Below are 17,115 nucleotides of genomic sequence, written 5' to 3' on the forward strand. Positions count from 1 at the left end.
GATCGTAATAATACTGTAATCCATGTTTAATTAGATATCTGAAGATATATTTTAGTGGAAGCAACTAACATAGCTAAAAATGGAATACCCATTGCGCAATTACCAGCATAGCTAAGTGATACATAATGTAATGGAAACAGTCAAATGGCTAATTAGTAATAGAATTAAGTAAAAACTCTTAGTAAAATATTTGAATTCATGAGAAACACAATAAACTATGTGTGAATAATTCATTCAAATTTGACCATTTAATGTTATGAGGAAATAAATGAGTTTTATTTCTAACAGTAATGTTGAAAGATTTCAGTTAATAAGTAGTTATTTTTGTAGATCATTTTTAACAGTTACACTGTGTGATGTCAGTGGGAATTTCCTAAGAGATACTATCTCATTGAAGACTGAAAATATTCCTTGGTGGCACGTGGTATTTATCATAGAAACTAGATCCTGAGCACTCTGCTAATCCTTTTTATTCACTTAGTGTGAAAAAACTATTATATTTAGTAGCAAACAATTTAGGTTCTTAGTCACATTGTAAACTGATCGGTAGGATTCAAATTATGTTGAAGATTTAACACAAATTACATCGGTTACTACTCTGTGATCAGTCTATGAATTGCCTGTGGTATTAGCCAATCCTTCATTTCAACTCTGTGAATTTCACCTGAAAATAAATTTATGTGAATAAATTTTATTTAGAACAATACGTTCAAACTAACATAAGGAGTTTGTATCAAGGTAAACATAAATTCGTATATAATTTCCTTAATAGACATTAGGAATAACTCATGCCAGTTAAACAGTAACTCGGAAGACGTTCTGAAAATGTTTTCAAAAGCTATTTAATATTTGACATTTTCTAAATATTCAGCCTCAAAATCGCTTACATTAGACCACACTGACATTTTAAGAGGCATATTTCATTATATGTGGGATGATAGGTGATAGTAACCATATCTGTAGCTAACAAACCCCAAATAACCTTTCTATCTCAAATCTTTCTTCATATAAGTCACTTTATTCTCAATTAAGACTTTCATCATATCATATGAAACGTATTTTTCCTTTATGTTTTTTGGTAGTGCACTTTACGAATATTCGGTTTACAACTGAGTGAGATTTTACTTTTTCATCACCATGGGTTTAAAAATACTAGTGCGTCTTTTATTGCAAGGAATTTATGTATATAACCTTCACTAAAAATGAGGTTTCAAAAAATCTTATTTTTAATTTGTTTGGATTTTGTTAATGATGACGTTTGTGTTTGTGGATAAAAATTAAAATTTCCAGTGGAGACATTGATGTACTGTATACAATTTGGTAATATCATCCCGTTGTCATGGTAACCAAATTTGAGCTGCCAACGACATGTCATTTCAAGTTAATTGAGAAAAGAAATGAACCATGGTTTTGTGGTACTTATAACATATTAGTTAGAAATAAATAGTTATGTCATTGAAACTGTTCTAAAAAAATAGTGTAATAATTATCGTAACAGAAAACCCAACGTTAAAGAACTTTGTATCATTTTTAGAATTATCTGTCAACTTCTTAAAAACTATTAAGTATCGTATTCATTTTTCCTTTTGTTTTATTCACCATACATGGTTATTACTTTTGTCTTACAGAAGTATTTAAGTCGGTAATTCCAGAAGCATAAGACATTAGTTAGACATCTTGTTCTAGAGATCAAAATGAAAGATATTTAAGTATGAATATATTCGTTTGTATTAGAGTTATTACTAGGATCAGTGGGATTTGTAGATGATTTGAATATTGCATTTAGATGTATTGGGTTACTTCATTATGACTATGAATGAATTGGATTGTAAGAGATTGACAGTAATGAATAAATGAACGCAGAATATTATAAAACTAGTCTTATCAAGAAGGGTAGAGTCTGTTATATTTGAAATATTGAGCCTAATATTCTCTCACTTATTCTTCTCATTCCGTAACAGAATATATCTAACAGTTCCGCACTAAACATACTGAAATGTTGTACCATGCCAGTGAAAGTCATGTTCATATACGAAGAGACTTAATACCAGCTAATAGTGAATGAGAAATGATATAATAACTATATATGTTCTAAAAACGTTTCAAAATGTATTCCAAAAGTGTTAGTATTATAAAGACTTAGATATGAGTAAAGTAAGAAAGTTTCCTCATTGCATTCATTGATTAAGCACCTTACTCAGCTGTCTATAAATTCAAACATTCAACTGATGTTTAAAAATACTGATCAAAGTAGACTGATTTGAGTAGTAAATCCTACATATAGTCAGAAACTCATCTCATAGAGAAAATAAATAACTTTTACAGATCATTTTAATCTAAAGTTGCTTAATGACACTAAATCAAACTAACTTCTATATGTAGGGCGGTCTAATAATCAAATAGAAAAACCATTGTATTAGTAATTTTATATAGTTGAGATCATGAGTCAAATGAAGCTAGAACACCATGGAAAACCTGGAAGCACTAGACGGCCGTTTCTTCCTGTTGCGGACGCGCACTGCTGAGGAGTCCCATGATGGGACGAAACGACCGTCCAGTGCTTCCAGGTTTTCCATGGTGGTCTAGCTTCATTTGACTCATGATCTCAACTACATAAAATTACTAAAATCTCCACAAAACACCCTACTCATATTGTATTAATGTATTTTTTGGTAAAATACGTATTTTTTCAATGAAATTGGCTGGCATAAGTTACGATGGAAGGCCAGAGAAGCTTTAGTAAAAATTGTAGTTGAAATCTCAGTTAACTCTAATGTTTTTCTCTTCCTTATATATAATTACTAAGACTGAATGCCAAATGTAAAAGTTTAATTTCAGAATTGATTTCTTAGTAATAATTATGGTTTCCCAGTATAAAACTAGTACAAAGTAATTAGAGTGTTCAAGAATATTTAGTTTTCTTATGCTGTAAGAAAAACATTTGAAACAATCAATTTATAATCAAATTAACATTACAGTGAGTTTTAGGTAATTGATATAATCAAATTCAATGTTGTTTATTTATTATTTATTTGAACATATAAATATTGTCATGGTCGAAAGCGTGAGTCAATTGAACCTAGACCACCATGGAAAACCTGGAAGCACTGGACGGCCGTTTCGTCCCATCATGGGACTCCTCGGCAGTTCGCATCCACGATCCCGCACTCGCGAGATTCGAAATCAAGACCGATAGACCACTGAGCCGGCATCCAACGGTACAAAAGCGCACCGAATACATATGCGCCACATAAGTCACTTGATTTGTGTGTGAGTTGTAATACTGCCTGGGTGTCCAGAACAAAGTAGGTTGTTTTCTTAGGGGGCCACACCCGAAACCTTCGACCTAAACGTCTGATCCACAAGGCAGTGAAGCAACGTCAGGACATGCAGTTTCAGAAGATGGTGACCAATAATAAGTTCATACGCCATTTCTTCCTTCAGGATCCTGGATCACATGTACACCGTTTGTTTGGCATCAGGGTTCTCCAACTCCCCCAGGCGGATCCTTTGTACCCACCAACCCACTTAAAGCATGGGACATTCGCTTTTCGTCCTTTCAATTTCGTAAACAACACCCCCGCTGTGAGAAGGCAGTGAGAGCATTTCGAGAGAAAAAGCTGAAACTGCTCACCCTTACCCGTACCAAGGCATTTGGGGGCAATAAATTATATCATCGTCTAATAATTCTACAAAACTGTGATGATATTCTTTGGAGGAATTTATAAGTCAAACTTCATCAGATGAGATGTTATGCATTTTTCTATTCCTTTATATAATCAGGGAAATTACAACAATTAAATGGATATTTTCATTAATAAACATTTAGACTTATATAAAACCCACATATAAATACAAATACCTCGTTCTTTTATTTGAAAGTTGTATGTGATATTTCCTAAATAGACAATTTTTCTTAAATGCTTTTCTTAAAACTTTTTAAACGTTTATGGTATTATCAGAAGGAATTTTTGTAGACATTATGGTAATTTTAATAGTTGAGATCATGAATCAGTTGAAGCTAGACCACTGATATGTCCTGAGTTCGAGTCTCGCGAGGCGAAATCGTGGACGGGCACTGTTGAAGAGTCTCACAATAGAACTGAACGGCCGTTCAATGTTTCTAGGTTTATGGTATTCACAAGAAAAAGATGTTTCACTCAAAATACATCAGTCAATAAAATCAATAAAAACTTGATCGATAGAGTTCGATCAGCACTAAGACGGACTTGACACTCATGACATTAATCACCACCCAGTGATCAATTAATTGTGATCACACCTCAGTCCTACAGGAGGTCGGCCACAGCCTGAATAGCTCAGTGATAACGTCTGTGATTGTGAAGCTGGGTGACACGGGATCGAATCCGTCAGGGAGAACCAGTTCCCTCAAGATTACAGGCACATCTTGCTGACGAGTGCCAAGTAGCACGGAACCCGAGTCCAGGGTTTCCTGTTGACCACCTCCAACCACCATCTTAACACAATATATTCTCCATAGTGAAAAAATTAAAGAAAAAACAAACATTTTCGAGTATATCGATAATGAAAACAAATTAGATAATGAGTCATATTATCTGTAAACTTAAACTCTTACAATGAGACGTACTAATCTCTTAACAACAACAACAAACAAATTACACATAGAAAATAAATCAATCAATTTGTTTATACAACAAATTACTAATTGTAATCAATAAAACATGATGTTTTGGAATAAAATCAAATCTAGATAGATACAGGTTTGTTTGTTTGTTTGTTTTTTCGTTTCATATTCTTAAGGGCATGTTATCAAATCCTGGATGAAAGTTGAATAATTCTGTAAAGTGATATGATTTGACAGACAATTTTCATTTTAACAAAAAAAACGTCATAAATGGAAAAAGCAAACAAAATTGATTAAGAAAATGCAAAAAGAATCCTAGAAATTCACTTAGTATTGTTTGTTTGTAACTTCCCAATGATGTTTAGGACTGCAACTGGACACTCTCTTATTGGCATATGTGCATACTGTGCGTATTGCCTCGATATAGCCTGAAGTTACAAGCTTTATAAACAAATGTGGATAGTGGCTATCAGTGGAATCTAGGACCTGCGTTTCGTCCTATTTGAGACTCGTCAACTGGATGTACTTGTTGATGTTCACTCTGCGACTCGAACCCAGTAACGTTCGCGGTCCTAAATATCAATGGGAAGATTCAAACAAACAATATCAAGTGAATTTAAACTTCACCCCATTGCACAAGCACGTGGCTATCAGAACTCAGTAGCTAATTGGATAATGCGATGGCGATTGAAGCGAACGGTACCGAGTTCGAGTCCCAGAGTGAACGTCAACACAGACGCAGAGATAAAGCTGACGAGTCCCTAAGAGGACGAAACGCGCGTCGTGGATTCCACTGCTAGCCACTATCCATCTTTGCCTAGAATCCTAGAAAGTTAAATTGATTCTAAAGATTTTCTTTGCTTTTTTGGCAGATTAGTAAAACAGGGAATATTAGGCGACGTAACCTTTAGTTTCACATTTTATAAATTTCTCAACTGACAGTTTTAGTATCAACCAAATGACTATAAAAATAATATTAGTACATTGTTTTTCCATTGTCTTTGGTTAGACGTTTGTAATATTAACCTTTATCAATAACTGACATTTTATTTTGGACGTTTTTTTATTTTAAAATTATCAATCTTATATCGTGCAAACTTTGAAAAAGTAAAGTATGGCTTAGTATTACTCTTTCGTAACTAAGTTAATGTGTTGCTTTATACTTTTAAACAACACACTTATGTTCCTTCAATGCGATGGTGTTTGGAACGAACGGTACTAGGTTCGAGTCCCAGAGTGAACATCAACTCTGTGATGCAGGTACATTCAGCTGACGAGTCCCAAATAGGACGGAATACGTGTCTTGGATTCAACTGCTAGTCACTTATACAATTAGTATGCTGATTATTCCTCGCTGTTTGAGTTTATTATTTGACCCATTAAACAGTAACTTTATAATTTAAAACAACATATATAAGCGAACAATATTGTTTTTGATTAGGTTCTCATTAGGCAATACTCTAATATACAGTAATATTTATATGCATACACGAAATTATTAAACCAGTCAAAACAGTTTATGAGTCAATGATAACAGTGGAATAGATTACATAACTAAAGATAATAATAATAAGTGAAAAGTACAAATTGGTAGTGTGATGACAGGTGTACTGGCCGTGATAAGAATAATAAAGGCTTGAATCAATGTTACATAATGGGAAATAGGTCCATGATTAGAAAAAATATAGACACTGAAATAACATTCATAAAAATTATAAGGTTACGTAGTAAGAAGTGTTCAGATAATTGGACCGTGAAGCGAATATTTGAAAAAAAAATAATTGGTAGGAGGGGTGAAGAAAAATAAACGAAGAAAAAGTATGGAAAATAAAATTATTTATTAAGGCCAAGGGGGAGATAAGGGTGTTACAAATTTCTTATGAACACAAAGGCTTGGATTGTTGGATCGAATTCCTATAGCTTCTGCTATGTGTAAGAGACGAGATCGAACCCCATAAGGAAAACTGGTAGGAATACGATAAATAACTTTAAATGACTTATTTCTGTCAACTATATGACCGCTATCGATCAAGTATGAAAGAACCGAGCTACGTATTCTCTTGACAGTACCTTTTCCTAATCACGAAGGGTAAAGCCTGATGAGGATCTAATCGAAAACAATATTGTTCGCTTATATATGTTGTTCTAAATCACGATATGAGAATTTTTCAAACTTTATAATTCATTATGCTTGAATAAATAATGATAAACTAATAAACTTATTTCACCAATAATTTCACTAATCTTTTTCATGCCTACATTCATCTTTTTTTTCTTAGATTCATTAGGACTTAGGCAATTTGTAATTACCTTATGTACAAATGTTGAAGTAAATAGTTATTCAAATCCAATGATCACAGATCAGCCAACATCAATTTACTGCCCACATAGAACAACTTTACATATTTTTGATGCATATTACAGTCAAGTATTTGATAAAAATTCACAGTGCTCATATTCACCTGAACATATTGAAGGAAATCTAAAGTACTCAGACAAATCAACTACACAGTTCGGTTTGATGACTGAATGTTATGCTAAGTCAGTTGGACAGGTAAGTTAAATTCGATTACAATTAACTACATAAATTCTCTATCCTCTCAGAGTATTATAGTGGTTAGCTTTATAATTGTTGAATAGTAGTTTAAAGTAAACACTGTGTCAGTTTATTTGTATTGTATATAATGCTAAAATTAACGGTTTAGGTTTCATCTTCTTGAGACTTGTAAGCTGAATAAACCTGCAGTAGTGATTTTTATGCTGAAACTCGAAACCTTTATCAGTCTCTACAGGCGCTAGGGTATTATCAACTGAGCCAATGAAAATAAATAGTCACTAATTCACTTAACATATGAAAATATTTTGACATTCAATGTGTTAAATTTACTACAGTATATTGCCTGAAAGGACGAACTAAAGTTGTCGAATAATGCTAAATAGCTATCTATTGTTATCCTGTTTTTAATGATTCTCCAAAAAATGTTGCTTTGTAATGAAAACCGACTTCCGAAAATCTATTTCTGTTTATGAACTGATAGAAAATGGGACTCTAGATAATGCGAATCAAGAGGATTACAAATTACGGTCTTATTATCCGATGAATTTAATTGGTTAATTTTATACACTTTCAAATGGTTTTATGATCAAAATTTGATTGATCTGCTCCCCAGATTGTTATATTCTCGGCAAAATACCTGATGAAGAACGAAAAAAAGCTTTTTACATTATCCCAGTAAGCACTGATTAAAAAAGCAGACAATTATCACATTTGATCCATTATATTTTTTTATGTAAATACAAACAAGCATTTCACTTACTCACTACACATATATTGCAGTGAACAAGAACACTAGTTGAGGACAATCGAATGTATTTAAGCACAATTTTACAGGCTATCTCACTAAATTTTGATAACCATACAGCAAACAGTTAATTTGCAAAATAACAATTGTCTCAATCGTCACTGTTTCTTCTGTAAATATCAGTTCATCTTCTCTAATTTCATTGTTTATGTATTTTCGCACCAATTGCGCTTCGTTTCAGTTCTTTCCTTATTGGTCTTCTGCCAAAATACATTCTATGTCTGACCATCGCCTTATACTATTGATGTGGATATAAGTAGACCACACCACAATATTACTTATAATGTAATTCGTTAGTAATAACTTTCCACCTATTTTAATTCATTAATTTTTAGATTGTAAAACAGTTGTGTGATGGTACAAATAGATGTAATTTAATTCATCAATTAAAACAGAAGAATATTACAAATTGTCCATACCCATCATTTCTGCAAGTAAATTATACATGCCTCCCAGGTAAATATGTTTAATCTGTAAAATCTAACAATGATTTATTAAACAATTGGCTTTCATATTGGATTTATTATTTAAAAGGTAAAACAAATGTCTAAACTCCAAACAAGACGTTTCCTTTATGTATCACTTCCTCGTTTTTAAAAAAGGAAGTGCTGGACATAAAGATCCAAACGTATTTACCTCATTCTACTTTTGTTGCCTGGGGAATCTTACATTAAAGTACGATAAAGAAAAGGGTAACTTATTGTTTTCATATTATTGGCTCTTAAATTAAATAGTCAATTGAATTGGTCTGAGATAAAAATGTTTTTTTAGATTCATCTTAAGATCAAATAATTCAGGTCGACAAGCGAATAATTAACAAGGTCAAATTGTAGCTTGAGAAGAATAGATAGGTTGGTTTGTCCGGAAGCTAGAATGAACTACATAGGCTTGCATAGCACACTACTTAAGGAGATTATTTGCACACTACATACAGCTCTTATCAGATGTATCTTGAATATCTAGTCGTTTCATGTTAGCTACAAACCTAATATTGTTTAAAACATGTTCAGGAACACTATTAATAAATAGAATGCAAAACATAAAAGACCATTTTTAACTGTAATTATCCTATGTAACAGTAAGTAATAGAATCATAATGCGTCATAGTTCTGTAAAATGGAATTTCTAACACTAATAAATTGTAAAAGATAAGTTCTGGAATCAAACAGCAGTCAGATTACACATTCATTGTGATGATCTGATGATTTCCAGATAAAAAATTCTATGTCTTCAACTTCATTGTTAAACAATAAAAAGCACCAACACTGCAGAACACGAAGAACTAACCTGCTAGATAATGTGATCTTATACAATTTAGTTGCAATTTCATTTAGGAATTCTACGCATTCGTGATGCCTTCTAAAATTGAAATTATCAAACGTCATATTCATTTTTCTTTTCCAATGATGTTTTAAATTTCTTATTGCTTAGAAATTATGGTCAAATAATATTTTGATCCTCTAAGTATTATCTATTGCATCATTGACTTATAGAGAAATATCTTATCCTAGATAACTAATGTTCACAACTTATTATTAGAAGACTACATAAACATTGCAACTTCGGTATCTTCAAAAAGAAGTCAAATGATTGCTGAGAGGCGATTGACATCTGTAGTTTGTTCTGATTCGATAATTACTTCTCACTTACCAACGTAAACTATTAAACCTAAAAAGAAACTTCGGGAATCCCATTGAGTTAGGAATAACTTAAATGAAAAATATGTTATATGTACCACAGATATGTGAAAGAAGTATGGTCATTTATTCATATGAATAGCACTCTTTAAGATTTTCTAAATGATTAGGAATGACTCAAACGTCCAGTCTGAATTCGTCTAATATTGATCCATAACCTCATAATGTAGTGAACAAGAACACCACTGGGGACAATCGAATGTATTTAGACACAAATTACAGACTATCTCATTAAATTCTGATAACCATACAGCAAACAGTTCATTTGCAAAATAACAATTGTCTCAACCTTCACTGTTCCTTCTGTAAATATCAGTTCATCTTCTCTAATTTCATTGTTCATGCATTTTCCTACAAATTGTGCTTCATTTCAGTCCTTCCCTTATTGATCTTCTACCAAAATACATTTTATGTCTGACCATCACCATATACTACTTATGTGGACATGAGTAGCCCTCACCACAATAATACTTCTGTCATTTTGTGCATATTACAGAGTTAGATAAATCTGATATTTTGTATTAAACTTGATAAAATCTAAATACAATTTATAATACAATAAAAATGTTGTACATATACTACGTTGTGGAGTGTTTAAAATATGAATAAGTTACTGGATTTTAATTGACTTTTAGAACAAATATATACCTTTACATTAATGGAATTTTTTGCTCATAGAAACGTTACTGTAGATTGGTACTATGTATATAAATATACTGCATGAAGCTATTAATTCAATATACATTCCTAAAATTAGCTATTAAAAAAGTGTATGTTAATATTTTGAAATACGTAAAGTTTCATCCTTATGTTTTCTGTTTCAAGACTAATTACAAACCGAAATTTTAGAAATCAGATGATACTAAGTAGGATACTGTCTTTATTCAACATTGAAATAACAGCAATAATCTATTTCATGCAGTTAGTTCCCTTTATTTAAAATAATCTATTTCCAAAATAAGTAACATATGTTTCATATTTTATGCGGTAACTGTAATTCTGAATATGTGCGCTGTAGGTTCTATCAAAAGTAATGAATTTACGACGTTGGTGAGAATTACTTCTGATGATATACGCTAGATTTCAACTTAACTGAAGTTATTAATATAGGATATTGGAGATTGTTGAGTTTCAGTTGAGATCAAAAACCAATCAATGTTAGACCATCATTAAAAAAATGGATGTACTAGACTGTCGTTCGGCCATTTTGTGGAGCGATTGAAGTTAGACATGAAAAATGTTGAATCCTGATACAGTGGTCATGAGGTTAAGCGTTCAAGCACTATACCGAAAGTCCTGCGTTCGAGTACAGCATGCGAAGTCGAGATTGTGCACTGGTGTGGAGTTCCACACCAGGACGAAATAGTGATTCAGTGTTTTCAGGTTTTCAACGGTGGTCTAACAATGATCGATTCATGATCTCAATTAGGTGAAATTGTATGTCAATTCATGTGTGATGTCTAAGTCATTTAGATATCATAATCAATACTCATACATGTAGGTTTTACTTCACAATTATCTTGATATTGGTTTTTCTCTTTCCTATCAGTATACTCTAAACAAGAAGTTATTTGTGCAGATTCTTATGTTGAATTATCGTGTAAAGCGTTTTCTATGGACATGGGATTAATAGTACTGGAAGCTGTACTTAACCATAATCTTTCAATACAACTAACTTCGCCTTCCGAAACAAATTTACAAAAATGTTTAAGATCAAATACAAATCGTAAGTCATATCAGCATTGTATTTTATAAATGTAAAGCTCATATTTATTCTTAATTGCGTATAATATAAAGTAATTTAAATTCTTTTATTCAGAATTGATGTATTAAAACTATTCAAAGATAATAAACCCTTTTAAAATTAGTTGAAACTACTACAAAAAATTAAGTAAACAATGAATCTATGGAATGGTTTGAAAATAATACCAGGTTAGATCTAATAGTTCAAATACAAATAACTTTTGTTTATTGGTAGTTATGATGATCTTTATTTATAGGCACCAATTAGTTTATATTCTTTATTAAAATGAAATGGGACAACAAATCAAACTATAAATTCACTTGAAGTTGTTTACTTATATCTTCCCATTGTTATTTAGGACTGCGATTGACCAGTCTCTTATTGGCATATGTGCATCCTGTGCGGACTGCCTCAATATAGCCTTAATTCAGAAGCATTGTAAGCAAACATGGATAGTGGCTAACGGTGGAATCCAGGACGCACATTTCGTCCTATTTGGGACTCGTCAGCCGAATATACGTGCATCTCGGAGTTGATGTTCACTCCGGGAGTCGAGCCCAGTACCGTTCGCTTCTGAGACTCAGGTATATCCGGCTGACAAGTCACAAATAGGAGGAGAAGCGCATCCTAGATTCCACTAATAGCCACTATCCATCTTTGCTTATAAATCAAACTATAGTTTATTGATTCATTAATTATACAAGAATATGATTTGTTATCTTATTATTAAACTATGATGATTAAACTGAATGAAATGATCTGATATTTTGACACTACATTTGAATAACCTTATATTTCTATTTTTTATATTGAAGAAAAATTTTTCAACATTTAACCTTTAATTGTATAAGTCTCCTATAACATATAAACAAAATCAGAATGATCTTATTTTGACTTAAATGACCACCCAGAGATTGTTTTTGAATTTTATTGAGTTGAACAATATAAAGTTTAAAATTAGTTTCAATAATTTTTTTTTGTTTTAAATGATGAACTATCAATTCCTAGGAAAACAAAATACATTTCACTGCTAAAAACAAAATAATTTTGGACAATGTAAATAAATAGTAACAAAGTATCTTGCAATTAAAAAAAATAAATTGAATGCCCAAATGTAGTGTAAACTAGGTCATATTTCAATTTGCACAAGCAAGTGGCTATCAGGACTCAGTAGCTAAGTGGATAGTGCTATGGCGATTGAAGCGAACGCTACTGGGTTTGAGTCTCAAAGTGAACGTCAACTCTGAGATGTAGGTACATCCAGCTGACCAGTCCCAAATAGGACGAAAACGCGCGTCGTGGATTCCACTGCTATCCACTATCCATCTTTGCTTATGTCATGTTTTACTCACTTAAAAATGTTGTTTCTTAAAATATCAGATAAATTATAAATGATTGCTCATAGTAAGTAATTTACATTATATAAAATATTAAAATACAGGGTTAGTCTGTCATAATCCACATACAGCATAGCACAAATATAAATTAGTTAACGTTCGTATACCAAATCATTATGAGTTAGATAGAATTATATAGATAAACATCAAAAGGATCAAAATAATATTAGTATGGATGATGGAAATATGAACCAATTATAGTTATTCATCAAATGATCCTTATGTAGTAGAAGGAATCGAAAAATCAATGAACAACCAACAGATATAACCAGATTAATTTTAAGGTATTCATTTCTTCAAATACCATGTTTATATTACATGACAGTTTCGTCTCAAAGATTCAGTAAACTAATTGGAACTTTCTTACATCATTCATAAATTGACATTATGAATTTCATGTTGAATGATAATAAAATTTCAGATGAAACGTTTAAACAAATTTCTGCATTAATAGGAGTAGTAATTTATTGTTATAACAGTTTTACAACGTTAAATGTGATTTAATGTCCTTGAATATCCGGTTGCGTTCATCACAGTCCTTACACCCAAACTATTTTTCACACATTTTATTGAGATTCTTTTCACGGTCGAATAGAGTCAATTTATTGTTCAATCAAATCCACTGTACCAATTCAAATATACTTCATTTACCATAAACTTCTAAAATTCAAAATTTTTTCTAATGTAAATGCAAATACCTAAAAGCAAAAAGGAATTACTATGACAACTTTTTTCCTTAGTGATTACTGAAATCTTTTCTAGAAGCTAATCAACAAGTCATTTTCTTGATTCAATAAAAATATAGCATTGTTTAACTATGGACAAATTTTATTTTTATTACTGTCAATACAATCAACATATCACTGTATAATCCTTAGTAATTGACTAATTAAACATTAACACCGTCTCATTGGTCTAGAGGTTAAGCGTTCGTGTGCGAGACAGATAGGTCCTGGATTGGAATCACGCAAGACGGGATCGTGGGTGCGCACTGATGGGGAAGTCCCGTACTAAGATGAAACGGCTATCCAGTGCTTCTGGGTTTTCCATGGTGATCTAGCTTTAATTAACTCATGAATTCCACTATTAAATAAATAACTGTTCATATTTGTTAGATTACTTTAAAGAGTAATTATTAAAAAATTAATAACTTTCAAGTTTAAAGGCCCTTACAGATTTAATAATGAAACGTCAATCTAGTCAACCAATTAGAAATGATTTATTTTCTTTTAATTAAAATATATCATTACATTAATGAGTTGTCAAATACTATAATTGGTAATTGTATTTTATGGTTAATTACATAATTCGAAAACTGTAATTTATTTACATCTACCCCGGTAAATAAAGAGGAAAAAAAATGAAATTTTCGGAAAAAAATAAAGTGGTAATTTATTGATAAGAATACATACACTTTCAAATCTGTCTTATTGGTTATTTCGATAATGTCAAATTTGACATTGAATGGTTATTATTGAATCAATAGGAAGTGATAAGTGTTGCTAACTTATTGATTAGTATTAAGACGTAAAATTACATGAAAATTTGAATAGTGAGTAGTATATATATATATATATATATATATATATATATTGAACAATATAACTCACATCTATTAGATGAATAGAATCTTAGTGCATTCCGTTTCTTTTGTTCCATGGCAGAAGTAACAGAAAGTGACAGAAATCATCTATCGAACAAATAAATGATAAAATGTTATGTTATTTAATACAATGTAAAATCATTCACTAATTTAAGTAATTTCAATGAGGGATTAACGGACGATGTAATTTTATTTGTACATTTAGTACGAATGTTCACTTCATTATTATCAGTAAAATACCAAGGTAGTTTTATCACGAACTATAATTAACTCACAATTGATTGGTCACTGGGCGGTGGATCCGTCTTAGTGCTGATCGAATGCTATCGATCGAGTTGCAATGTGGCCACTAGTCTAGGTGGCTCGACACTGCGTGCACTATGTTGAGATAAGATGGTGGTTGGAGGTGGTCAACAGGAAACCCTGGATCCGGGTTTCGTGCTACTTGGCACTCGCCAACATGATGTACTTGTAATCTTGAGGGAACTGGTGCTCCCTGACGTATTCGATCCCATGTCACCCAGCTTCACAGTCATAGATGCTACCACTGAGCTATTCAGGCCACGACTAACCTCCTGTAGGACTGAGATGTATTTAAAATTGATTGATCACTGGGTGGCGATCAACGTCTTGCGTATCAAGTCCGTCTTAGTGCTAATTACAGGTACACATTGCTGCCGAGTGCCACGTAGCACGAAATCCGGGTCCAGAGTTTCCTGTTGACCACCTCCAACCACCATACTATAATTAACTGCATAACTGATGGAAATCATGTGATAATCGGGAGATGTTTGATTTAAAGGTAAATGTTATCAATTGTGTACACTTACTATTTTCATCTTAGTAAGACTCATGTATTTACAGCTAATCAGCTTCTACAAGTAACCTTTAACGTTATTCATGGAAAGCCTGATCTAGCTTAGGAAGGCCATTTTAGGAGTGGAACAGACACCACTGATGAAACTGAATGATATTTCTACTAAATGAATTAGTGTTGGGAATGCTGTTCGTTAAATTTCGAACAATTTGCCTAAATGTAAACTTAAATCATGGATTTTATTATTTATTTTGTTACATTCTAGGTTAATAGAAAATTTTTGTTTCCTAGAAATGTTGTTCATTATCATAGTTTAACTGAAGAATTCAGTGTCTATAGTTGATTAATTTACAATGGTTTCTCAGATAGAAAGAAAGAACAACAAAATGCTGTCAACTATTCCATTATCATGATGAATTCAAATTTATCTGAACATTGGGTTTTATTACAATTGTCATGAGTGCTCAAGTAACAGTTTTGGTTAGCTATAAGACATCTAAAGCTTTAATTGTTGTAATCATTCATGTTGTGATAGCCCATCAAATGTCATATAAATTGTAACAGAACTCATCCCTCTGATGACTTATATAATATGAAAAACAAAATATACTATTGCCAATATCGACTCCCTGTTTGACCTAGTGTGTTCCCTCCCCACTAACTTTAACATGATTTCTCTGTTTTAGAGAAACGAGCACTAATATATATGATTTGAGGCAAGAGGGGAAAAGTACTACTGAGGAAGATATGTTTGTCACCAGAAAAGAAAAACGAAATTAGATTAACTTACAACTAAATTAGTACATAATCTCAAAATCCTTAATATTACATTAATTCAGTTTATAATGAATATTAATTCATATTTGAATAAGCCTTAATTTTGTAATTCCATGAGCGAAAAATCAATAGCCTATTGTAGAAAACAAATTTACTTATATTAAGTAAATAAAGATGTTACAGTCAGCCAAAGTAATTGATTTACTTAATTAGACTCTTTGTAAAATCTATAACAATTATGTCAAGGTATATACATTATTTCGTAAGCCACATTATGCTAACAGTGGTTTGTTTAGAAAAATATTCTAATCCCATTACAGTGAATGTATGATGTGGATCTTCGATTTGAAATTATCAGTAAGGTAGAGCGTCTTCTTCAATATATACTTGATAACATTTGGCGTAAATTCTGTGCTTCCGAATTAGTTTAAAACTGATCTGAATCAAATCATTTCAAGGTTAAAAACTGAATTTCTTTAGGCAACTGAAAAAGCTTCTCATTTAGAGGCTTGAATCAGCCTTCCATCGTTAATTTTTATTTTACTTCAGGATTTAATAAAGAAAACAAGCTTGATGACAGTGAAACTAAGTCATCTATGACGCCAGCGGATTATATGACTGATCTTAATATAACATGTATGATTTATCGCAGTTCATCAGATTTAGGAATATTATTAGTCACACCTGAAATACATTACCAGTTAGTCAAAATGGTTACTAAAATGACTAGATTAATTACCTTGGATATAATATTACAGTGTTCTCAAAATTAAACTGTATGGAAAGAATACTTACTTCTTTTAACTTATATTATAACATAAATTTAATTTCATTCACTAGAAGGTACTGACCTGTATGATAACAGATCACGAACCTCAGTCAGAACTATGGAATACACATCTTATCAATTTAGAGATTAGATAAGTGAAAAATGGGAGCGATGAAACGTTTCTGTGACAACATATATTATTAACTAGCCATTTTACTAAACTAATACTTTTTTGACAAAGTACAAAAAGCGGAACTACTTTTTGAATACTCTATAAAATATTTAAATTTTTCCATACAAATAACAATGTTTATATTTGAGATCATGTGCTCACTAGTGTGTA

General features: G+C 31.7%; 1 protein-coding gene across 1 annotated transcript; it reads left to right on the plus strand.

Annotated features, from left to right (window-relative positions):
* Window positions 1-1,812: 1,812 nt before the first annotated feature.
* On the plus strand, window positions 1,813-16,776 carry Smp_162490 (hypothetical protein; the record flags this gene model as incomplete). Its single annotated transcript, XM_018789390.1, has 5 exons — window positions 1,813-1,828; window positions 6,886-7,160; window positions 8,304-8,424; window positions 11,215-11,391; window positions 16,553-16,776. 5 exons carry the CDS (start codon window positions 1,813-1,815, stop codon window positions 16,774-16,776), a joined length of 813 nt encoding a protein of 270 aa, XP_018654838.1.
* Between the last annotated feature and the right edge of the window lie 339 nt (window positions 16,777-17,115).

The sequence above is a fragment of the Schistosoma mansoni genome, chromosome W, assembly GCF_000237925.1.
Source record: "Schistosoma mansoni strain Puerto Rico chromosome W, complete genome".
NCBI classification, from domain to species: Eukaryota; Metazoa; Platyhelminthes; class Trematoda; order Strigeidida; family Schistosomatidae; genus Schistosoma; species Schistosoma mansoni.